Below are 25,452 nucleotides of genomic sequence, written 5' to 3'. Positions count from 1 at the left end.
TACATCCTGTAATTTGGGAACTATACTTCTGTTCATGCAACCTAGAATTGCATTTGTCTTTTAAACAGCCACTTTGCACAACTGACTCATATTCAGTTTGGAAACAACTAATTCCAGGATCTTTTTCATGTGATGTTTTTGTCCATCCTATACCTGTTTCCTAAGTGAATAACTCTATATTTGCCCCTATTACATTTCATTCTGTTACTATCAGTCCTTCAAAGTAGCCAGGCCAGGCCAAATTTCACAAGGACTGCTGGAACTAATGTTGCAAGATATAATAAAGAAACATGAACGCCTTTCTCTTTTCCCCTCTTATACCAAAGAGAATCAAGGTAGTGCAATCTTGACTTTCTTTCTCACCCCCTTCTCTCTTTCAAGGCTAAGCTAATGTTTATATAGTCACCCTGCTTTATTCAAGGTTATGTCTGTACTCCTCTACAGTTACCTTCATCCCATTTCTTTAACCTTTTTTTAAAAGGTTAATGAATGCAGGACCCAGAACTGAACTCTGTGGCTCCCACTCGATACCTCCCTTCAATCTGATAAGAAACAATGGATGACCATTCTTTTAGTACAAATTCTGAACTAGCTATATATCCCCTTTAGCTAAGAAAAGAAACAAATGGATCATCGAACAAATCAAACCAAAGTTCTCACTTGAGGCAGAAATGACCAGTCTCAAATGATCATATTTTGGACACATTATGTGAAGACCTAGCTCTCTGAAGTATTCTATAATGTTGAAAAAGATGGAAGGAAGCAGAGGAAGACAACCAGGAGCAAGGTGGATGGATTCAACTACAGCAGCAATGTGTGCATTGAAAGACTGAAGGACCAGGTCATCCTGAAGAAAATCTATCTGTGTGGTCATTAATAGTCAACACCAACTTGATAGCACATAATTAATCAATATATTCACTTAATTGTCATGTTAAAGATAGTTTCTGTGTCAGCATTGCTGATTCCCAGCCAACAAGATAGCAAGTTGGATGTCCACTACAGTGCAGTGATATGTGAGTTCGGGCAAAACTTTTAAAAGGAAAGAGTCCTTTTTACCTATATCTAAAGATGGATAATCCCAACGTAGTCAAAGGCTTGGCCCAGGTTGAGATCAGGAGTCCAATAAAAAAGTGAGAAACTGAATGGACAAGACAAGAGACATAGTGAGGTGGAACCCAGAGTCCAAAGCAAGATAAACATGACAGAGATGAAGCTTGAAAAGTTGTTCTCAGTGTTTTCTGTCAAGCCAATAAATAAGCCAAGCTGAGTGGAGATGCATTACACCTTAAGAGTCTACTCTCCTGTTGGCCTGCTTTTTGGCTGGTCTATCTGACCTGCGAAGGGACGTGGTGGTACTGCGGGTTAAACCGCTGAGCTGTCGATCGGAAGGTCGGCGGTTCGAAACCGCGCGGCGGGGTGAGCTCCCGTTGCTCATCCCAGTTCCTGCTCACCTAGCAGTTCGAAAACATGCAAATGTGAGTAGATCAATAGGTACCGCTTCGGTGGGAAGGTAACGGCGTTCCGAGTCGTCATGCTGGCCACATGATCCGGAAGTGTCTATGACAACGCCGGCTCCAAGGCTTAGAAACGGAGATGAGCACCGCCCCCTAGAGTCGGATTCGACTGGACTTTACGTCAAGGGAAACCTTTACCTTTACCTTATCTGACCTGCAGAGCTCAGTCCTTTGCTGTTGTATTGTTAAAGCATGTCTCTGCTTGGGACTGGGTGGCTGATCTTCAGACTGTGAGAGGCTGTGAGTCAGTGCAGGCTGGGAGTCCTGGGGTCTTGCTGGATCTGCCTCAGCCGGAGTGGAGTCACGGGCTTCAGCACTGCTGGAATCATACCCTCCAGAACTATTATCCCTAGATGCCCCTGGATCTACTCCCTCTTGTTCTTCCTCATCAGAAGACAAGTCTAGCAATGGAGGCCTTCTGTTCTTTGTGATTTTTGTGATTTTACTTATATCTAATTTTTAAAGTTCTTGGGGTTTAGATTTAGATAGCTGTAGATGTCTTGTTTTCCTTTTCCCCTTATAGTTTGCAGCACACAAGCCTAGTGGTTCAGTTCCCCTGGATCAAAGCTCAGATGTTTCTATGCTGAAAACTCTATCCTAAGCATATCCTAGTTGAATATGGCTGCCAACTTTGACATGTCACTCTTTCCAATCCTCTTCTGGCCTTCACTTGTCATCTCTCTGTCTCTATTTCTATCTCACCTTTAAGTCAGTCTTGACTCCTGGCAACTACATGGGTAAGTCGGTGCAGTTCTCTTGGCAAGAACAAACAAACATTTTCAGAAATGATTTGCCATAGTCTTCTTCCTAGGGTTGAGAGAGTGACTGGCCCAAAGTCACCTAGTTGGCTTTGTGCCTAAAGCAGCACTAGAACTCACAGTGTTCCATTTTCTAGCCTGGTGTTTTTAACACTAAACTATCTCTCTCACTTGTCTTTTAGGATTACACTTTTAATTTGTATATGTAGATCTTATCAAAATTTGCATGCTAGACTATATTTTTGCAACTAATGGTAATTTTTATTTTTCATTCAAGATCTCTTTATATACTTTAATAATCTTTTCTACCAGCTTGCACTGTCAGAATCTGCCTGTGCTTCTCTGATTGCTCTTTCTTTAAAATGCAAACAGTTACCTTAGTGGGGAAAAAACAGAAAAACAGAACTTCTAGCATCCTCTTTGACCAAGAGTCATTTCACCTGTACGATTCCCCTTAAATTTGCCTGCTGAAGTTGACCAGCAATTCATATTTACTTGCTCAGTGAGCTCACTTCCTAGAACCTAGCTTTATATCCTCCTACAATCTCTGCTTACTCAGTAGAAGTAATAGTCCCTCCAAAGACAATCTGTAGCTCTCTGGTCACACCCCTTCCAACCAACAGCTATTCTGGAGATGACCCTTCAGGAGGTGGCCCATTTAAAATTGTGAATGATAAGCTAATCTTCACTTTTCCAGATGATTTTAAAATGCAGATTGATTCAACCTTCAACCTTAACTGTTCAGAAAATAAGAACCAAAATATTATCTCTTTTATATTGTTTTTACAGCTGGTTACTCACTCTGCATTTCTTTAGTCTGTTGATGTACAGTAATCTGCCTTTCACTAAAGTGTTACATATAACATTATTTGCAATTTTAGTCAATTGATTATGTATACCATCAAGTCGTTTTCGAGAGAACCAAAAAAATTATTTTACTATCTGTTCAAATGAACAGAAAAGAGTCTTACAGACCAAACAAGCCACTGCAATTATCTCAGTAAGTGCCAAGTCCAATGTCTTCTCAATAGTTAAACTGCAAATTTATGGCCATTCCTTGCTTGCCGCTCAATAGCACTTTAGCAGCAAGAAGAGCTGATGTAGGATTTATTTCAAACTGACAAGAACCATATCTCCATGATTCCTAGCTTGATTTTAGACAATGATTTCTATTTCTAACATACTATGTTTGGAACCTGAATAAATCTTACAGAACTCTTGAGCTTTCAACATCCCTTACACCACATAGTGCAATTCTCACCAGCCATATCTCACAACACCATATGAGATAACATGTTATGGCAACTTTCCCCAATTGGAGGGTACCAGGTCATGCTACAGTTTCCACTTTTTCTCAAACCTGAGATAGAACAGGGTGGGGCAAACTGGTAATTTATATGCAATTGAAAATTTGTCTTAAGTGTGAGAAGGAAGGATAGTAACATATGTGAAGGATATGAGGCTGCAAGAAGTTGAAGCTTTGGTCATGATATCAAACCCAATCTTGTGATAGTTCACTATATTATAACAGGAGAAGAAATAATGATAGAACACTTTAGATGGACTCCAGCACTGGGAAAATGCTGGATTCTATCTAACTGCAGCTATACAGGCAGTTCTTGTTTAGTGACCACAATTGGGACTGGCAACTTGGTCATTAAGTGAAGTTGTCAGTAAGTGAAAACTGCCCAGAGTCGCTTGCAAGATGAGTCGGGTAGAAATATGAGAAATAAATAAATAAATAAAAGAAACCACAACTCTGCTTATGATTTTACTTCAGGTTTCCTTTGCTTTACAGACCAGTGAAGGTATAAATGTGAGGATTGGTCATAAAGTTACTTTTTCATCACCACCATAATTGCAAATGGTTGCTAAATGAAGTGGTCGCTAAACGAGGCAGTTGTTAAATGAAGACTACCTGTAATGGGATGTTTTCTCCCTCTACAATCCCTACCCAATGAACTATTAAAACCCTATCAAAGAGGTTGGAACTTTTTTTAGAACAGGCTTTGAGGGTGCATAAAGACTTCACCAGGTAGGGAGAGTTGCCTTTATTTTGTTCTGCTGAATAAAAAACAATATATTGCTGAATTCCACCTATAACTTCAATAAGAATGTGTTCAATAGAATACACGAATGTTTTAGAAAAGGTGTATTACTCTTCCTTCATTAATGATTATGGAATAAAGAACAGTCAAGTTTTTCCAATATATATTGACTCCTGGTGATTATGCAGCCTTCCCAGTCTATCTTACCATCCTGGGATTCCCTGATGGTCTCCCAAGTAAGTACTAATTCTGCTTAGCTATTTTAGAACAATCAAGTCTGCTAAATGTGCCATGTGGGCTATTAAGGGCTGTACAAAGTGATATTAAATGCACTACACCAAGAAAATATGGTAAATGGTGAATGTGTATGCTATCACTGGAATTCATCATTGTTACAGTCATAAGATTAAGCTCAAATTAAGTTTGAAACAATAAAGCAAAAAAAAAAAAACACTTGAGGCAACACAATTAGCCTACACTAAATATTTGTGGATAAATATTTTTGTGGAGTCCTTGGTGCTCTCTGAGCTTGGTTGTTTGCTTGCAGATGTTTCATTACCCAACTAGGTAACATCGTCAGTGCCAGGGAGTGTGGGGTTTGCTCCTGGTTTATATGCAGTAGCTTGCCCTGCCAGTGCTGGTGGGGGTGTGGTTTCCTCCTTGGTAGTGCCTTGATTAGGGTATGGTTTTCTGCTTGATTGGTTGTCTGGTGTTAATCTCTGCTTCTCTGGGTGATGGCTGCTGTAGAGGATGTGTTCTGTTTTTTTTGTTTCCTTCTTAGCTTTTTTATTGTCTCTTTTGAATGGTGTTTAAATGTGATTCATCTCTATGTGTCTATTGATTTAGCTGAATGCCAAGCTTCCAAGAATTCCCTAGCGTTTTTTGGATTTAACTTGGTCTAGGATGCTCACAGTTTCCCAGTTGAAACTATGGTTGAGTCTGTCCATGTGTTGTGAGATTAAGGAGTTTTCATTGTGTCTTCTGACTCCCAGTTGGTGTTCAGAGGTGAGCAGAATACTTTCTACTCAAAATAGAAAGCATTGCCCTTATCTCTGAACTATCTTTACTTGTCCTTAATGGCATTAACCCATATCCCTTCTTCAAGGGAGATACTTATAAAATAATAAGCAACAGTCAACCCTACAGGTGAAGGCATGCACCATGTACTGTTACTGCCATCTGAAAGCTCTGTGGGAGGAACAGGCATTTATGTGAGCAGGGAGATGCACAACATCCTGCAAAAATTTCTATGGCCTTTTGAATAACTGCTACAAAAAGGCAGGCTCCTTTTCACAGTGGGTGAACTAGCTGTAAAGTTAAGGGCAGGGACATTTCAACTTGGCTCTAGTATCACAAACACAGATTTTGTCTTTTCACAATGAAGAATAAACCACAGTTAAATGCAGATTAGGAAAAAAAGCAAGGAGGAAATTTGCCAACATTAAACAAGCTGCAGGCATATTATCACTGCTCATTTTTAGTCCAGGCAGTAATCCCCAAAACACTTAAATACGTTGCAGATGTCTGCCTTTACTGCTTTGCCAGATGCTAAGACTATGAAATATTTGTGTGGGTGGGTGTATACCTTTTCCAACTTCTCTGAGTTCTGTTTTGTTAGTTGCTCTAGTTATTAACTGCATCTTCCTGGGATCCAAATCAGACTTGTCTGAAGTAGTTTTTCTTTAAAAATAACATGAAAATAAGAGACTGCAAACCAGCTCTCTCAGAAACCTTCTGGTTCTTCATACCCTGGCCATGCTTTCTTCTTAGAGGTAGCAGCTTGGCAGTCCTGTTATCACCAATCTCCCTAGTGTCTTCTCTGCTAATTATTGCCTTTCTGATAAGTTGGAAGTTAAGAAGGAAATAATGAAATTGTTGCTGTAGCACTGCCTCTTTATCATATAGCACTGAGAAATATGACTAGAGATGCCAACCTTTCTCCCATCCCTGATTTCACAAGCGGTCAAGAAAGATAAAACTTTACTAGAAAAAAAAAAAAGAGAAGCATAAAAACACTTTTCAACTTTAAAGACTTAAAACTGTAAATATGCAGTACTGGCTTCAGCAAAGGATTGTTACCTTGTCGTGGTGCTGGAGCTTGAGCACCTCAATGATGCCATGAGCTAAACCGTGAAGGGCCACCCAAGATGGGAAGGTCATGACAGAGAGGTCAGACTAAATGCGATCCCTGGGGAAGGTAATGGCAACCCACCCCAGTATTCTTGCCATGAAAACTCAATGGATCAGTACAACCAGAGATATGTTGGTATACCATCGGAAGATGAGACCCCCAGGTCGGAAGATAGTCAAAATGCTACTGGGGAGGAACAGAGGATGAGTTCAACTAGCCCCAGACGTGATGACGCAGCTAGCTCAAAGCTGAAAGGACGGTTAGTAGCCGACGGTGCTGGTGGTGAACGGCGAATCCGATGTTCTAAGGATCAACATGCCATTGGAACCTGGAATGTAAGATCTATGAGCCAGGGCAAATTGGATGTGGTTATTGGTGAGATGTCAAGATTAAAGATAGACATTTTGGGCATCAGAGAACTGAAATGGACTGGAATGGGCCACTTCACATCAAATGACCACCAGATCTACTACTGTGCACAAGAGGACCACAGAAGAAATGGAGTAGCCTTCATAATTAATAGTAAAGTGGCTAAAGCAGTGCTTGGATACAATACAAAAAACGATAGAATGATCTCAATTCGAATTCAGGGCAAGCCATCTAACATTACAGTGATCCAAATATACGGCCCAACCACAGATGCTGAAGAAGCTGAAGTAGAGCAGTTCTATGAGGATCTGCAGCACCTACTGGACAACATGCCTAAAAGAGATGTTATTTTCATCACGGGAGACTGGAATGCTAAGGTGGGCAGTCAAATGACACCTGGAATTACAGGTAAGCATGGCCTGGGAGAACAAAATGAAGCAGGACATAGGCTGATAGAATTTTGCCAAGACAACTCACTCTGCATAACGAACACTCTCTTCCAACAACCTAAGAGACGGCTTTATACATGGATTTCACCAGATGGACAACATCGAAATCAGATTGACTACATCCTTTGCAGCCAAAGGTGGAGGACATCTATACAGTCGGTAAAAACAAGACCTGGAGCTGACTGTAGTTCTGATCACGAACTTCTTCTTGCACAATTTAGGATCAGACTCAAGAGATTAGGGAAGACCCACAGATCAGCTAGATATGAGCTCACTAATATCCCTCAGGAATATGCAGTGGAGGTAAAGAATCGATTTAAGGGACTGGACTTAGTAGATAGGGTCCCGGAAGAACTCTGGACAGAAGTTCGCAACATTGTTCAGGAGGCGGCAACAAAATACATCCCAAAGAAAGAGAAAACCAAGAAGGAAAGTGGCTGTCTGCTGCGACACTAGAAGTAGCCCAAGAAAGAAGGAAAGCAAAAGGCAACAGTGATAGGGGGAGATATGCCCAATTAAATGCAAAATTCCAGAGGTTAGCCAGAAGAGATAAGGAATTATTTTTAAACAAGCAATGCGCGGAAGTGGAAGAAGACAATAGAATAGGAAGGACAAGAGACCTCTTCCAGAAAATTAGAAATATCGGAGGTAAATTCCAGGCAAAAATGGGTATGATCAAAAACAAAGATGGCAAGGACCTAACAGAAGAAAAAGAGATTAAGAAAAGGTGGCAAGAATATATGGAAGATCTGTATAGGAAGGATAACAATATTGGGGATAGCTTTGACGGTGTGGTCAGTGAGCTAGAGCCAGACATCCTGAAGAGTGAGGTTGAATGGGCCTTAAGAAGCATTGCTAATAACAAGGCAGCAGGAGATGATGGCATCCCAGCTGAACTGTTCAAAATCTTGCGAGATGATGCTGTCAAGGTAATGCATGCTTCCTTGACGTAAAGTCCAGTCGTGTCCGACTCTAGGGGGCGGTGCTCATCTCCGTTTCTAAGCCTTAGAGCCGGCGTTGTCCATAGACATTTTCCGGGTCATGTGGCCAGCGTGACGACACGGAATGACGTTACCTTCCCGCCGAAGCGGTACCTATTGATCTACTCACATTTGCATGCTATATGCCAGCAAATTTGGAAAACACAGGAATGGCCATCAGATTGGAAAAAATCAACTTATATCCCCATACCAAAAAAGGGAAACACTAAAGAATGTTCAAACTATTGAACTGTGGCACTCATTTCACATGCCAGTAAGGTAATGCTCAAGGTCCTGCAAGGTAGACTTCAGCAATTCATGGAGCGAGAATTGCCAGATGTACAAGCTGGGTTTAGAAAAGGCAGAGGAACTAGGGACCAAATTGCCAATATCCGCTGGATAATGGAAAAAGCCAGGGAGTTTCAGAAAAACATCTATTTCTGTTTTATTGACTATTCTAAAGCCTTTGACTGTATGGACCATAACAAATTGTGGCAAGTTCTTAGCGGTATGGGGATACCAAGTCATCTTGTCTGCCTCCTGAAGAATCTGTATAACGACCAAGTAGCAACAGTAAGAACAGACCACGGAACAACGGACTGGTTTAAGATTGGGAAAGGAGTACGGCAGGGCTGTATACTCTCACCCTACCTATTCAACTTGTACGCAGAACACATCATGCAACATGCTGGGCTTGAGGAATCCAAGGCTGGAGTTAAAATCGCTGGAAGAAACATTAACAATCTCAGATATGCAGATGATACCACTTTGATGGCTGAAAGCGAAGAGGAACTGAGGAGCCTTATGATGAAGGTGAAAGAAGAAAGTGCAAAAGCTGGCTTGCAACTAAACCTCAAAAAACCCAAGATTATGGCAACCAGCTTGATTGATAACTGGCAAATAGAGGGAGAAAATGTAGAAGCAGTGAAAGACTTTGTATTTCTAGGTGCGAAGATTACTGCAGATGCTGACTGCAGTCAGGAAATCAGAAGACGCTTAATCCTTGGGAGAAGAGCAATGACAAATCTCGATAAAATAGTTAAGAGCAGAGACATCACACTGACAACAAAGGTCCGCATAGTTAAAGCAATGGTGTTCCCCGTAGTAACATATGGCTGCGAGAGCTGGACCACAGGGAAGGCTGAGAGAAGGAAGATCGATGCTTTTGAACTGTGGTGTTGGAGGAAAATTCTGAGAGTGCCTTGGACTGCAAGAAGATCAAACCAGTCTATCCTCCAGGAAATAAAGCCAGACTGCTCACTTGAGGGAATGATATTCAAGGCAAAACTGAAATACTTTGGCCACATAATGAGAAGACAGGACACCCTGGAGAAGATGTTGATGCTAGGGAGAGTGGAAGGCAAAAGGAAGAGGGGCCGACCAAGGGCAAGATGGATGGATAATATTCTAGAGGTGACGGACTCGTCCCTGGGGGAGCTGGGGGTGTTGACGACCGACAGGAAGCTCTGGCGTGGACTGGTCCATGAAGTCACGAAGAGTCGGAAGCGACTGAATGAATAAACAACAAATGCAGTACTGGAGGATCTAGAATGTACAGCTGATCAATTTACAATGTACAGCAGCTGGTAAATTGGTTAAACTAAAAAAAAATCCAAAGACCATAAGGTTGCACTGGTTTGTTACAATTCCATCAGATTCTGAGTTTACAGAACTTCTCAGGAAAAGTTATTACAAGTGATTTAGATGCAACGAAGTGTCCTCACACAAACCTTATACATGCATAATAGACTGAAGTAGATACAGTATTGTTGACCTTGCTTATTATTTATTTGCTTACTTGATGTGGTTTATATGCTGCTCTAATCAGGAAACTCTGAGAAGACTGTGAGAAGTATAAGATTTAAGTATACACAGACCAAAGAAATTAAAATTTAATGCAGCTTCTGCCTAAAATATTTCCCTATTTCTTAAAGACAACTTGAAGCAAAGTCCTCTACTTCTCTTTCCTGGATCTCCTCTGGCCTCAGGGATCAATTTCAGCCATTGCAGGGTAGAAGGTAAGAAAGGAAGCAGGACCATTCTAACAGACACAAAACTAATCACAGCAGACTCCTCTGTCAATTGCTACCCAACAGCAACTGTTTCATCTGATGGAAGTTGCAGAGGAGGATGAAATGGGAAGCCAATCCATTGAACTCACTGAAAGTTCAGAAAATTCTCAGGAAACCTACTGTACGATGTCAGCACAGACATACTGTGGCCACTGTTGCATAAAGTGCATTAGAGACAGGTATTAGTTTTATTTACAATCTATTATTTTTATAAAGTACTGGCTTTGTACTCAAACTGTATGCATGTGTACATGTTTGATACATGCCACTAGAAAAAATGGATCAAATGACTTTCAAACACTGTCGCCCTCAGAGATCCAAAGATAAAGCTAATGTAATTAAACATCTGTTAATAACATAAAAGCAAATAGTTTAAGGAAATGAATATAGGAATACTTTTTTATCTGGCTATCCATATCTGATATTTTCCTGGCAATTGCAAAGAATCCCATCTAGTAACAATCCAACTTTTTATAACACTCTGTTCATTTGTGGCACAGGTCCTGGCCTAATCAATATAGCAATAAAAGGATTAATTTCTTTTTTAATGCACACAGCAAGAATCTGCTGAAAGACCTTTCACCTTATAACTGGTATAGAGCAGAAAGGGTGCTTGGGCTCACATATTTCCTTCTTGCACAATTCCTATAGCAGATAGCAGTGTATGCACTGACAAAAATAGGAGGCCCAATTATACATGCGTAGTTAGGATTTCTGAGTCTGGGAACACAAGTATATCTCAACAACACACATTATGCGAAATGGATGACTTGAAGATATTACCAAGTTTATTTGTCACCCTGTCCTGGTGTATATTTTTGTTTAATTTAACACATGTATAATGAGCTTCATTTATACATTTATAGTACAGCATAAACTCAAACTGATTTACAAGAATGCTAATAAAATCCTATTTAAATTCTTAATTTTATACAATATACTTGAGAGCAAGGAAAATAATTCATAAGCAAGAAGATAAACTTTAATCCACATTAGGAGTGTGCTGAAATGTTCTTAGCATTTTCTCTATAGAGGAATACAATTAACCTAATACTCCAGAAAATGAACTTCAAAACTGGTGCCATAGCAGAAAATATTTTAGGTTAAAAATTTGTGTATTAGCTATATATACAGGCAAACACATACAACCACATAACAGTATTTCATGTTTATTAACAAGGGAGTGGTTATGGGAATGTTTCCACACAGCAGTTGAAAAGGATTCTGGATTACCCAGGAATAAAAAGCATGCTGTTATATACTACTCAATCACTCTCAGTTGACTCTGCTTCCTGGTGGCTTATGAGTAATTAACCCAGATGGTTTGCTTCCCCATGGTTTGCTTCTCACTACTACGATTTGCTTCTCACTACTACAATTTGCTTCTCTTAACAAGTTAGGACCAAAGCTGGTTTATCACTACTATGGTTTGCTTCTCTTACTACTACGATTTGCTTCTCTTAACAAACCAGTGTTTGTGGCTGCAGAACAACAACAACAACATCCTGCATGGTGCTATTTGGTGCTATTTAGTTTTCTTAGCTTTCCTCCTGTGTGGAAGAGTCAAGAGAAGAAGTATGTCAAAGCCTTGGCTGACCAGAGTTATGATGAGTACTGGAGGTTAATATTCATAGGACCATCTGCTGATGACTATGGCATATAAAGAATGAGACTGGGAATGTATAAGGAGTGTATGGTAAAGAACATGCATTAATAAAATGAAAAAGAAAAATAGCATTACATATGTACAACATATCTAAGATACTTGGGAAGGCTGTGGACATAGAATAAAACAAAAAAAGTAAAAGAAACAAGAATGAAAGTTGAATATACAGGCTAAGGATTAGGAAAAAATGCATGTAAGTAAATGCTTCAATAATTGAGGGTGAGAGAAAAAGATAGCTATAGAGAACACAGTCAAAGAGAGTAAGAAATGCTTAAAATTAAGAGGCAAAATGCAGAATTAGATGGAAATAAAAAAAAAGTATTTTGGAAGTGGGTTAAGAGGGCAGAGTGAAGAAAATTAAAACAAAAATGGCTAAATTAATTGAGGTAAAACCTAAGTGAGGTATACTGGAGGTATATTTTAGAGACCTGCATAGGAATAATAATGATAGGTTGAAGAGTGGAATTGAAACACGTTCTATAAATGAAAATGTCCAAGAAAAAAATTGACGAAGTCATGAATGTAGAGAAAGTTGCAGGTGTAGATGGTGTCTTAGGAGAAATGTTAAAATACAAATGTGGGCTGCTTATAGAGTGCCTATATGACGTTAAACATGTTCGTGAAAACTGCATCTTTCCTGACAATGCCATTATTGTTCCTTTACAGAAAGGGAAAGGTAAAAAGAGTAGATACAAAAACTACAGGCAGATTAGTTTATACAGTTCATCTGGAAAGGTATATAGCAATGAGCAAAATTTGGAAATGCAGTACAGATAAGTATAATGAATAGTGCTGCCTCCTACTTTTATTCTTTCTGTGCTCTGTATTGTGTTGCTTATCTCAAAAAAGAATAGTATGATGAGTATGTACAGGTATGGCTGATAGGACTCCAAAATCAATACCAACTCAGTGAGAATTTACATATGAATTAATGTTTTTGTGGAAACAAATATGTATAAACCGTGGGTTGTTGTTGACTTGGGTCCATCAGCTGTTGCATCGTCAAGAAAAAGAAGGAAGTAAAAGGTAGTTTCTCCTCAAATTACAAAGGTATTATGCATTGACAGCAGGATATAGTAAGAGAGAACATTAAAACTCTTTACAGCTGGAAAAAACAATTAAAAACATATAATGTAACAATGAACTAAAGTTTTCATTTTTGAATGAAAACTAAGGTTCTTGTGTTTTGCTAAAGAAATGCTTCATGACTTTGGATTATTCTATTACATCTTTAATCTTTCCTGAAAACTTTTAGAGTTAAGCAAGACTTTAAAATTACTCAATTATTTTAGCAATTTGAGTCTGAATATTATACATAATTTTATATAAATCTCATAGATGAATCATCATTATAGATGTGTTAATGATATGTTAACAATCTGATAACAATGCTGAAAATATACTTTTAATCTTGTAAACATACATGTACTGCATTTCTCAAAGCTGCAGATGGGTGGAGAACAAGAACCATGTAAGCAAGCCTAACTCTTCCTTTTATACAGCAGCTCTGGGAAAGCTGTATTTTAATAATTATTCAGCAGTTAGCCATGCCAGAGCTAAAGAAACATGTTAGAAAATAAAACACATGTCTGCAGATGAAGTTTAGTCAATTAAATATTATGCCATTGTCAATTATCTTGTAACATTTTTCTTCTAGTAATTAGGTGGTTTAGGACTGCTTGATTCAATATAGGGTAAAACTCTTAGGTAAAATAACTTATAAACATATTTTAGACAACTCCTAAAAAAGCATCATCCCAAACTGTATTATGAGAGCCAGTCTGATATAGCATTTAAGGCACCAGGCTAGAAACTGGGAGAAACTGGGAGACTATGAGTTCTAGTCCTGCCTTAGGCATGAAGCCAATTTGGGGACTTTGGGCCATTCACTCTCTCTTAGCCCTAGGAAGAAGGCAAGGGCAAACCACTTCCGAAAATCTTGCGAAGAAGACTGCAAGCACTAGCCCAGGCAGTCACCAGGAATCAACAATGACTTGAAAGCACAAGCAACAACAGCAACCCTGCATTATAATTCTAGACTACTATACAAGAGGTTTCTAGGACAGGTGAGGGATTATGAGAGAAATGGAAAGTCAATCCCACTCATGCATATGCAACAAAACCACCAATCACTCTTGTGGTCCTTTGTTCTACTGAGTTATTATTATTATTATTATTTTTTATAAATGGATTTCGGTGGTGGTGCTGGTTCTCAGGAAGGAGGGAGCACATTCCAAGGAGGTGGTAGTGATAAGTGGAGGCACAGTTTGGGAAACAATGGTGGGAAAATGAAGAGGTTCAGAATAGCCCTGCCCTAGAACTCTCCCAGGCTATTTCCCCTTAGGTAAGGTAGAACAGCTTCAGTCTGGCAAGATTCTGTCTATACGGTGTGAGCAAATAAAGAACTGAAGTTTGAATTGACTGATTTTTCATCATTCTTGGGCTGGGTCTGACAGTATATGACTATATATAACCGGATAGAACAAAGAACCACTAGAATGATGAAGTATCATCACGCTACTACATTTTTCCTGACAACTGTATTTCTAGAGATTCACACAGTTAAAAAGTAGGGTCAAGTGACTATATTATTCTTAACGAGTTTTTTGGGATGGCTTAGCCAAATGGAAATATAATTAACTCATCATATGACAATATCAAATCAGGTCAAAACATGTAGAATCCATTTTGCTCTGATGATAACATACCCTATTTTGAAATTAAAAATACTATGTTACTAGATTTCAAGTTCCCTTTGCTGTTATTTTGTCAAGATTAGATTAGCTTCTTTTTAAAGGTTCTAAATGCTATGACTGTAAAAATCATTTGGAGGAGTTGCTGGGGTTGGTGAATTGTGCCGCTTCACTTCAGGCGCAAACCAGCAGTCCCAACAGCAACGTCTATTGTGCGTGCCCACACATATTTATTTATTTATTTGGTAATTTTATACATATACAGATAACCTGGGCTGGAAGGCTGTCATGAGGCTGCTCTGAATTTTCAAGCAGAGACATCTGACACAAAGCTTTGAAGAGTAGCACTTCCATTTGCCATGCAGTCTTGCCATGACTTAAGTGTCCCTCGTTGCATAGCCCTATTAAATACATAGCATTAGCAATCTTATAAAACTGTTAGCCAAAACTATAACCTTTAGAAAGCAAGTTTAAGGAGTTTTAGTTTGCTTTTATGATAAAAAAAAATTCTCAGCTTTAATAAGTTAACAATTTCAGTAAGATTGCACATCAAAATAACATATTTATGTTCTTGGATATATGCCTCAGAATATTTTGTTGCCTCTGCTAGCACCACTTATCTACTGTATACTTCAAGAACTGTATTCTAAAATATTCCTCTTCAATTACATTCAGTGCATCCTTTCTGAAAAGCTTTCCTGAACACAGTGAGGATTTCAAAGTTTATATAAGCAGAATAAGGCTGCAGGTATAGTTTTATTATGATTGAACTCAAGATTGTAAAGTGCTTGTACTATGCATTTCAAAGAGGAATTACCAAAAATTAAACAAAACCAAACCAGCAGGAAGCAGTGCAAGTAAAATATATTGAAGTTCTAACAAAAAGTTGCTTTTACCACTGAATCATAAAAAACTGCAGTGGTTGAAAGGTGAAAGGTTACCTATATTGGTTATCTATACTGTATCTATAAAGGTTATCTATATTGACAGAATGTCTTCCCTTTAGATGTATAATGTCCTAAAAATTAAATACCTAGTTCTAGATTTTAATGTAAGATACTTTTGTCTGCAGAACACTACACAGATTCCAGAACTTAATGCAACTCCTAAATAAAATAGCAGTTTATATAGGGAAAAAAACTTTATACAGGATCAGATACTGTATATAAACAACTGAGGAAGCCCTTTCATAACCTGAACGCTTTACAGTCTAGCTGTGGCAGAATCACATATCCAACCATACTACTAAATCTACAGATCAACCACACACAGGATAATCTGGCAAGACAAAAATCACTGAAATCTCAATTTTCCAGATGTCAATGCAATGAATTAAATTCTGCAGCAGTTTACAATGTTTTGTGCAATGACGTTATTATGCACTTGACATAAGGTGTGATGATGTCATTACACAAATGACATTATCATGCAGGCATAAATAACACAAATGATGTTATCTGGGTTGCTGAAATGACATGCTTTTCAATTTACCAGACTTGTGGGAACAATGGACAAACACTCTTCCCAATTAGTCCATTAAAACAAGTTTTCACTGTTATACAGGTAGCAATCATACTGTAACAAAGTAACTTTAGATTGGTAAAGGATGCTTAGAAGTATTTTTTTTTCCGTGGTTTGGAAATTTTACAGACTTTTACAGTCAAGGGGGAGTACCTGGGACTTCTAAGACTGTTGCCAACTCTGGAGTATAAAAAAACCCTCATCCATTCCAAAGAAAGCAGTGTAAATTACTTCCCTAAAACTGTCAAGAAAGTCAAGGAAACTGCAGGGATGCAGTTATCGAAAGCTGAGATTGACTTGAGGATATCTTTATCTTCACTTATTCAGGATTTTGCATGAGATCAAACTTAAAGAGAACTCAAGCTAGACAACTATTTAAATACGGTTTGCATTTTTCCAATGGAAAGCATGCTGACAGATACAATACAGCGTATCAAGGAAGTAAAAGGCTTCATGGCACTTGAACTGAACTTGTTGAACAAGCAAAATGTTCTGCAGTAGATGACATCACATGGATCAAGCTCTGCATTTATGTTCATCTACTCTAATGCACAGTTAGAGGATCATAAGAATCACCTCAAGTGGCAACAAAATATTCTAATTTGATCTACAAATGTTTTTATTCCTCCCAGTTCATATAGATTTTCTTCAGGTTCTTTTTTTCCTGTCCCAAGAGCAACAATAAAATTTACTGTCCCATAAGTCACATAATTTTATTTATTTGATTTCTATAGCCGCCCATCTCAGCAAGTGACTCTGTAATAATATCTTCTCTACCTTCATTAAGAGACTATATGATATTCAATGAGGAATCATCAAATTACGCATACCGCTATTCATAAGTTGTGCTTCTTACCAGGCAACAACTAAAGCAAATGTATGTTCTCTTTATATTTGGGGAATCTCCTGCTACTGTAATTTTATAGATAGAATTCTGGACTATATTATAATCAATGGTCAGTATCTTGACCAATAATTAAAATGCACATTCATACCACAGCTGCATCTTCTCTTCCTATTTTTTCCACTTTTTGCAAACTTCACAGTGGCCACATGCCTACAGAGTGTGACAGTGGCATTTTAGAATGCATAATATAGTATTGGCATACTTCTGAGCATATTCCTGAGATAGAAAGAGAAGTGCACTATTCAGAAAATCTGTTCTAAGATGTAAAAAATTCTAGACAGAAATTCTTGAACACAACATGTATAACCTCACTGACCTCTTTGATAGTGATTCCAAAAGCTATGAAGACAGCTTCAATCTTTCAATAATAATGACATAAATGCCTGAAAAAACAGTATGCTCTTATCATATAAATATGCAGCACAGGTAGAGTATTACAATTCTGTAATATCAGATTCATGGAATTACAAGCCAGATATGCCAATCAAATAGTCACTGATAGCAGTAGCAGTTTTGATTTGAAACTTTGCTGATTTAATGAGTGATTTAATCTCATAAGGGTAACAACTGTAGAGATTAACTAGCTTGAATTTCCTGAATGAAAAACTTGGACTACATGCATGCCTGCTCAAGTTTTCATCACTGTTAGCACATACAACCCTTAGAACATTTTTATCAGATTTATTGCTCCAAAGTTCAGGCAACAGGTATTTTATAAATCAGAGATTAAACACCTTGAATCTCTACAAATGACACAGCTTTACAGATAGCACAAGCCAAACTCTGCATAGCAATTTGTTCTAGATATTAGTTATACCTTCCCAGGATTTCATCCAATTCTTCTACTCCAGCAGATTTGACTCCTAGCATGAATAAAGTGGTATTTAATCGCACAAGCATTTGATGGAATATATTGCTTAATACATTGTGCTAAACAGATCTTATTGCACTAAACAGATCTTATTGCAAGTGCAGCCAGTTAGCTTATCTTCCATAAGACTGTCTTTATGTAGGCTACTTGACATATTAAATAATCTCTATTCATCACTCTTACCTTTACACACCTACTGTTCATTTCATATTCATTCCTATATAACTTGCTTTACATGCAGGTGTTATATTCCATACAAAGGCTGATTTAAAACTCTTTATAGTTTAAAAAGTTTTAGCATCAGGCTAAACAGGCATGATTGTGCTACTGATATAGCATAAATGCTCAATAAACAGTTTAAAAGACCATTCTACTATTGTTTCTCCAGCATACTAATTCACTCACAGTAGCAAACAGTATTGCTCCTTCTTTACTTCAAACAGGAAAATATTGTTCATGGGAAAGACATCCAATCATTCCAAGGTCTGACCAAGACCATACTCTAAACTTTATAGCATTCAAAAATGGATAATACTGTAAAATAGTACTTTTAACAATATGTATATTGTCAGCCAATAATATCCACCAGTTAATATCTTATGGATGAGCCTGTTAATTTAAAGTATGTAGTTAATGTTTAAGTTCTTTAATTTTGTCTTGAAATATTAAATAAATTTGGTTCAAAGACTTGAATGGAAATGTAATTAGTTTATCAAGTTGCTGTGTTCATCAGTATAATTTTCCCCATATTACCCATAAAATTTTACTATTTTGGACTGAAATCTTGAGTGACAATTGACCACAGAAGTATCTTCTGCAGCACAGCATACTGTACTGTATTGTATTGTTCTTCCCACCCCATATATATTTTCTGGCAATTGTGTCTGATAGCATAATCAAAGCAAAAACACAAGACATTTTCTTTCCTTCCCTCTTTCTGGTTTTGAGACCATTCTCCCTATCACATCTAGCTGTGGCTTACAAATTGTAGAGATTAAAGGTAAATTACTATAATTTGTTGCCACCTCTCAGTTTTGGAAAAAGGTCTCAATTTGCTGTCTCAGAAGACTGCCCACGTTGTCAGTTTTACGAAAGTGACACGTATCCTCTCTATTCCCCATTAGAAGTTCCTGCTCACGTCGTCCCCATCATAGGACCGCACCCAAGCTCAATAGCTGCGAAATCACTTGGAGACAACATGTAAATAAGCAGGTCCTGAAGGTCAAGGATATCAAGAAGAGGTATTAATAAGAGTGCAAATAAACCAACGACACTTGGATAAAGGCAAAAATGACCTACTGTCGTGGGAAAAGAAGTGGTACAGGCTGCATATTTGAGTGCCTGCAGTAGTTACTCACCTCTTTGATCTTTTCTCTTTTCTTCTGGACGGCGGGATCGCTCGGTTCCGCTCCTACTGCCCCGATAGGTTTGCGGAAAGGCAAGTCGGGCAATCCGGGAGCCCCCGCCTCTCTCCTGCCCAACTTGTCCTGCAGGAGAAGCTTCACCTTGTCCTGGTGGATGTCCCTACGGATCTCGTCGGGCAGCTTCTGCAGAGTCTCTTTCGCCTCTCGCAAAGCGCGCTCGTGATCCTCGCGGATCTTGGCCAAGTTCTCCGCCGCTTCCTCCGCGCCGGCCCCGTAACTGCTGCTACTCCCCGCACCCGCCAGCTGCGGGACGTGCGGATCGCCCTGCGCGGGTGGAACCGGCGGCGGCTGTTGGAGGGTGGTCGAGTGGAAGAAGACACCGCTCAGCAGCTTGGGGGAGTCCGGCAGGAAGAAGATGGCCCCGAAGCAAAGCGTGATGAAGGCGCTGAACACCAGCAGCAGTACGAACTTTTCCGTCAGGCGGAACGCACCGCTGGGGCCGGGCCCCTTTCTGCCCCCGGGGCCACCCAAGGGCCCCCCGCCTAAGGAGCCACCCAAGGCGCCCGGGCCCGCGGGGCTGCCGAAGAGCGGCAGCAGGCTGACGGCTGGCATGACAGCCCCAGGGGTAGGTTCCGCCTAAAGGATGACGACGGCCGCGGGATAACCGCGGGGCGGCCCGTTCGCAAGGCTCCCCTGCGGCACCCGCCGCCGCCGCCGCCACACTCAGAGCGGACGAACAGCGGGACTAGCCCGCGCCTGTCGTCTCGGGCCGCCGCCGGGGGCAACTTCGTAGTCCTCCCCAGCGACAGGAAGTTTTCTCGAGTCCCTGCCGCCGCCACGGCCGCCGCCTCTTCTTCGCAAAACCACGGCTCCCTCTCGGTTGGAGCCCTTGGCTGAATGCAGGCAGGCGATGGCGACCCGTGGTTAATCGGCCGACGGCGAACGGGCGATGGGTGGTAGGCTCTGTCAGCTCCTGGGGCGGCTGCCGCTGCCCTCGCCAGAACTAGCCATGCTGGCGCCTCCGCTACTGGCTGTCAGGTACGCGGCGAGCGGAGCGGGAGGCGGTACTGGAGCGGCTGCGGTCCGTAGAGGCGCCCTGCCCGACCATAAGAACGGGCACCTTTGCTCCCGCTGAGATACCGCCTGACCCGCTCCAACCAAACCAACCGCTCGCCGGGTCGCGGAGTGCGGAACTGAGAGCAGGGCAGCACTCGGGAGACTAAGAGGAAAGAAGGGGAGGCCCCCTTTCGCGGGGAAGGAGCAAGCCGGGCCAATCACAGAGTAGGCGGAGGAGGGAAGCGTTACGGGAAGAAGAGGGGGCGGGGCCTAGAAGGCGAGGCGGGGGGGTCGAGGGCGTGGAGACATTCCGTTAGAAATAACGGAGGGCGGTAGGTCGCCGCTCCCAGATCAGAACGCACGAGTCGAGGGCGCCGCCACAGTCCTCGTGGTTCCCGCCGAGGAAGGTTGTTCGTCATGCAAGAGGCAGTTCCCGTAACCCGGGTCCGTTAGCTCCCTCCTCTCTCTTGTTAGTTCAGGCAAATTGGGTGGGTGCTCCTTGTAAGGACATTAATATGCCAGTGCCGCTTGTTTAACCGCGCAAAACTCAGGGGAGCGCTACTTAATATTTAGGGTCGAGTTTTTAAGCCCGGGCTTAGACCCTTCATATCTGCCCTATGCACGGGGGTGAGAGGGACACGAAGTTTATATCTTTATTTTAGCAACGCCTTGACACTTCTAAGAAGTTAAGGCAGTAATGTTAAGCAAGCTGTAACACATAGGTGGTAAGCCCGGAAGTGAAATGCTGGGTTATTTCTTTTGCCTCTGCGTAGATATGTACAGAATCTGCATCTCTTTGTACTGAGTGGGATGAATTGTCAATGAGACACATTAGAGCTACTTTATAAAACTGAGATTCTTTATCTTGCTGTAAGGCAGGGTTCCCCAAACTCTTCACCTCATTGACCCCTTCATGAAGTTTAAAATTGTTCATCAACCCCCCAGCATTTATTATATGAAAATAATTTAATAAATACTACTTTAACTAATAGCATTACGAATAATAACATCAACCGCTTGGATTGTTCCATTGATCCTTGGGGGTCGATACTGATCACTTTGGGGAACCCTGCTATAAGAGGATAGTGGATAAAGGACTGGATTAGGACTGGAAAAACCAGGTGCAAGTCCACCCTCAGCTATAGAAATTTACTGTTGACTTTGGGCCAATCACACTTTTTCAGACCAATTTATTCAGCCAAGTTGTTAAGATAAAATGAAGAGAAGATTCCCTCATAGTGTCTTGAACTTTTGGAAGAAAGGCAGAATATAAATATAACAGATCTCAGAAGAAAGGCAGAATATAAGTATAACAAATCTCAAACTTACCCTGTTCTCTTTTTTTCTTATACTGTATTTCATCAGACTGACATGGAACAAGCGTTGTATTGTGCAAGCTTTTGGTCTTATCCAGATCTGTAAGTTGTATTTTTATTCTGCATCTAATTTGCAGCCTTGGACTGACTTTCATTGCCATACATTGAGGTCTACCACAGAAGAATTAGACTCATGTCTGCTGAAGAACATGCTCGTATCAATCATACAGCCCTAGTTGCATGCTGGCATGATACTTTGCAAACAGAAAAAATTAAAAACCTCCAGCTGCTCTATAGTCTTGGGAAACCCAGCTTTTTTTCTTTCTTCCATGCTCTTGCATTGGTAGGAAATACATTCGTAGGTATTTGTCCTGTACTTTCTTTTTTCATTGGAAATACCGACTGCTTATTGTGTTCCATGCTTACCTTTACACATACTGAATGTGCTTCTGGAAGTATTTGTGATCTGCTGCTGGTAACAACACAGCAAAGGTAAAATGGGTTTACAATGCACTGGGAATGGCTTACAAATCAATCAGGTTGTTGTGTATTAGGATTCATTTATAGAGAGTACCAAAGAGGGGAAAAGGAAGATTGGAAGATAAGGGTGAGTTTCTTGTATGGTTTATTTCAGTTACACTGACCACCAGGAGGTACAGTGTGACCAGTTTTTTTCTTTTATAGGCACTCTTCAGTTATGGGTAGCCAGGTGTTATTCTACAAGGTTCAAACCCTCTACCAGAAATTGAACTCAGAGACCTTTGTACTTTAGATGGAGAGGGGGATTTCTCTATTTTACACAGTGGTCCAAGAGGTGGTGATGGAAATCATATAAAGCCCTGTATGTGGGGGCATGACATAATATAATACAGTATCTGCCCTGAAGCTTAAAGGAAGGTGGACTGTATACCATACTGAGAGCTTCTATGGTTTATGCTGATTTGAGTTTTAAAATGGTTTCTCTCTGATTTCTCCAGTATGCCTCTTCATCAGTGTACTGTCCTGGACTAGCCAGATCAGCAAAAATATTATCTAGCCGTTCTGCACCCCTTCTAGTGGTGATAGGATACAGAACAGATATGAGCATTTTTTCTTTCTTTCTATGGACTGCTTCATTCCTGCAAGATAACTCTATTGTGGCTTCATTGCATAGTAGCAATAGGCAGGGGTCATGCAAATAGCTTTTTTTCACTATCTGTACTATATTACTGACAACTTGAATTGCTCCAATCTCTTCATTAATATAATTCCTGCAGCTTAAGCCTCTGCTTGTTTATTTTCAACCTGACCTATTTCAAAGATTTGGGGCAGAAAACAATATGCTAATTCTTCATTATTCTCCTTTGCACCATAAATTATTTCCATTTGCTTAAATAAGAAGTACTCCATTTCTCAGGAACTTAATAGCTTAAATGATTCTTCAGAGAAAGATTTCCAACGTTGTTATGCTGCTACTCAGAACACTTCTGAGTGAATATTTGGTGAATATTTCAAGAATTTTAAAGGCTTGTGATGGAACGTAGAAAGAGCTATATAGCTTCATAGTTAAAAAGTAAATTGTGACCAGACTAGAATATTTACCTACTGTGACAAGAACTCTTGCTGCTTGAATAGATCTGTGTATTACCAAACTTGCTCTTGCAGCAATAGTGGAAAATGAGGCAGTGCTATAGACTACATCTGTATGAGCAAATCTAACAGATGTTCAGAGCAGGTGCTCCTTAATGTGTTCCATGGTCAGGCGTTTTTCCTGGGTTAAAGGCGATGGCGGGAGGGGCATTTGAAGGCAAAATTGGTAAGCAGGAGGATAAGGATGCTGAATTTTGAAATTAGAAATCTTACTAGTTTTTGAGTTTAGTGAACCAGGAAATAGGAACAAAAGAGGAAGCTTTCCATTACTTAAGGGATTAAAATGTTCAGGGACATCAATTTTGCCCTTTATTTTCTAGGAAGCTGGCATTCCATTTTTACCTAGTTAGCTGGCAACAAAGGTGACAAATGATTACTGGCGAATGGGCTTTCTCCAGGCTTTTAAACTCTGAACTTTTTAATTTGGTGAATTTTAATTTTAGTTCTAGTTCGTTTCAATGAGTATTTTTCTGTGTTCTTTTGCTCTGCTACTGAAATGTTTATCTTACAACTTGCTTCCTTTTTTTTTTTGCATTGCAATTAGTTTTGTATGTTTTGTGTTTTGTAAACTGCCCTGACAACAGTGTATATGAGAGCTATAGTCCAGATCTATAAAGATTCAGAATACCATTAGAAGACAGTAAAGAGGGGGGGAAATCTAATTCTTTGCTGCCATATACTGATCATCTGTGGTTTTGCAGCCAAGGTTTATAGCCCTTAGATTAATGCTGTTAATAAGGTACTGATAGTTACTAACACCATAAATTCAGTCTGGATATATACTTGAAGTCAGTATACCTACTGGAGCACTGAACATGAGCTGCACCATTTTGCATTGACTAAAGCTTTGAATCAAGGAGATCCTGGTATAAAAGACTAGTCACCTTAATTTAACAATACAGAAGTCTATGCCTATTTGTTGTGATCCTCTGCTGTGTTTGATAAAAAAAACACAAGCTAGTTTAATCCCAGGTGACCACATAGAATAAGAGATCTTTGGATGGTGTTTTTGTTGATATTAGGCAAGAAGGTGGTGATTTGGGTAAGACTGGACATGGTATAGTGGGGGTTCACCCGAAACATCTCTACTTGCGGGAAAGGGAGGGTTCTTAGGATGGGGAAAATTTTTTTGAGATTACAGGGAACTAGTAGCAAGGTTTATATGATATATTGCAACTTGCTGACTGAGTAAGACTGTCATTGCACAAAATGAAAAGAAATTAAATGGAACCATTTTATAAAAATTAAAAGCTTACACTGAGTGTTGAGTCAACATCTTACCAAAATTACAAAGTAATATTTTTTTGTCAAAAGTTATGTAAAGCTGTGCATTTATTGTCCATGGCTCTATGCCCAAGCCTATTGCCAAGCAGTTAATTACACTGTGGTAGTATAATGAACACAGAAATGAAAGGAACCTCTATAAAATGGTGGAACAGTAACCTGTTAGGTCTTTAACACTAAACCACACTTATGGTACAGTAACTTCAGAACATTTGTGACTTCATGCTGCTGTTTTTCAGCCACATGATCAAGATAGCATGTGAAGAGGAAAGCAAAGCAAATCAGAACTTAATAATAACCCTACCTTATTTTCCTCATTTTAAAGAGAGAGGATTTATGATGTATTGCCTTGTAGATAGAATTTTACTAAGAGACAATAAAAAAGCGCTATCAATTCTTAACATAATTATTCAAATTAATAACAAACATACTCCCTTTGGCTAATGATTTCTTGTATGGTAGATCACTATTTAAATGTATTTTTTTTTTGTACTACCGACTTTCTCACGTTAAGGTCAAAAAGGAACAGCCTCCTTTGTGTTGAGCTCAACTTCTGGTGTTTTGATGGAACAATGTATGAATCTGTACCACCTAATACAGTCAAGCTAGGCATGTAGAAAAAAGAGGAAGAATAGCATTGCTAGGGTTATGTATGGCTGTCCTCTCTGAGATACTTTTGGTTAAGCACTTCAGAGTATATACATTATTGTAGCCCCTGACTTGTTTTATTGTTTAGTGATTGTTCGTTGAATAAACCACAACTGCTGAATTTGTATAGCACACTAACTATTAAAATACGATTGACAAATCATAGTGGCTGG

At 39.7% G+C, this 25,452-nt stretch overlaps 1 protein-coding gene and 1 long non-coding RNA gene across 2 annotated transcripts in view; one reads left to right on the top strand and one right to left on the bottom strand.

Moving 5' to 3' along the window:
• Positions 1-20,556, bottom strand: part of MAN1A1 (mannosidase alpha class 1A member 1) — an 82,510-nt gene extending 61,954 nt beyond the window's left edge. Inside the window, exon 1 of the mRNA XM_063310598.1 lies at positions 19,341-20,556. Within this exon, the coding sequence (XP_063166668.1) occupies positions 19,341-19,958 (618 nt within the window). The 5' untranslated portion in view covers positions 19,959-20,556. The remainder of the gene's footprint in view (positions 1-19,340) is intronic.
• Positions 20,557-20,760: 204 nt separating this feature from the next.
• Positions 20,761-25,452, top strand: part of LOC134488429 (uncharacterized) — a 39,026-nt gene continuing 34,334 nt past the window's right edge. The window contains exons 1-2 of the long non-coding RNA XR_010066969.1: positions 20,761-20,846; positions 21,768-21,820. This is a non-coding gene — a long non-coding RNA (uncharacterized LOC134488429). The remainder of the gene's footprint in view (positions 20,847-21,767; positions 21,821-25,452) is intronic.

Source organism: Candoia aspera, chromosome 1 (assembly GCF_035149785.1).
Source record: "Candoia aspera isolate rCanAsp1 chromosome 1, rCanAsp1.hap2, whole genome shotgun sequence".
NCBI classification, from domain to species: Eukaryota; Metazoa; Chordata; class Lepidosauria; order Squamata; family Boidae; genus Candoia; species Candoia aspera.
The sequence above is the reverse complement of the archived record's forward strand: the minus strand, read 5'-3'. Positions and strand labels throughout refer to the sequence as shown.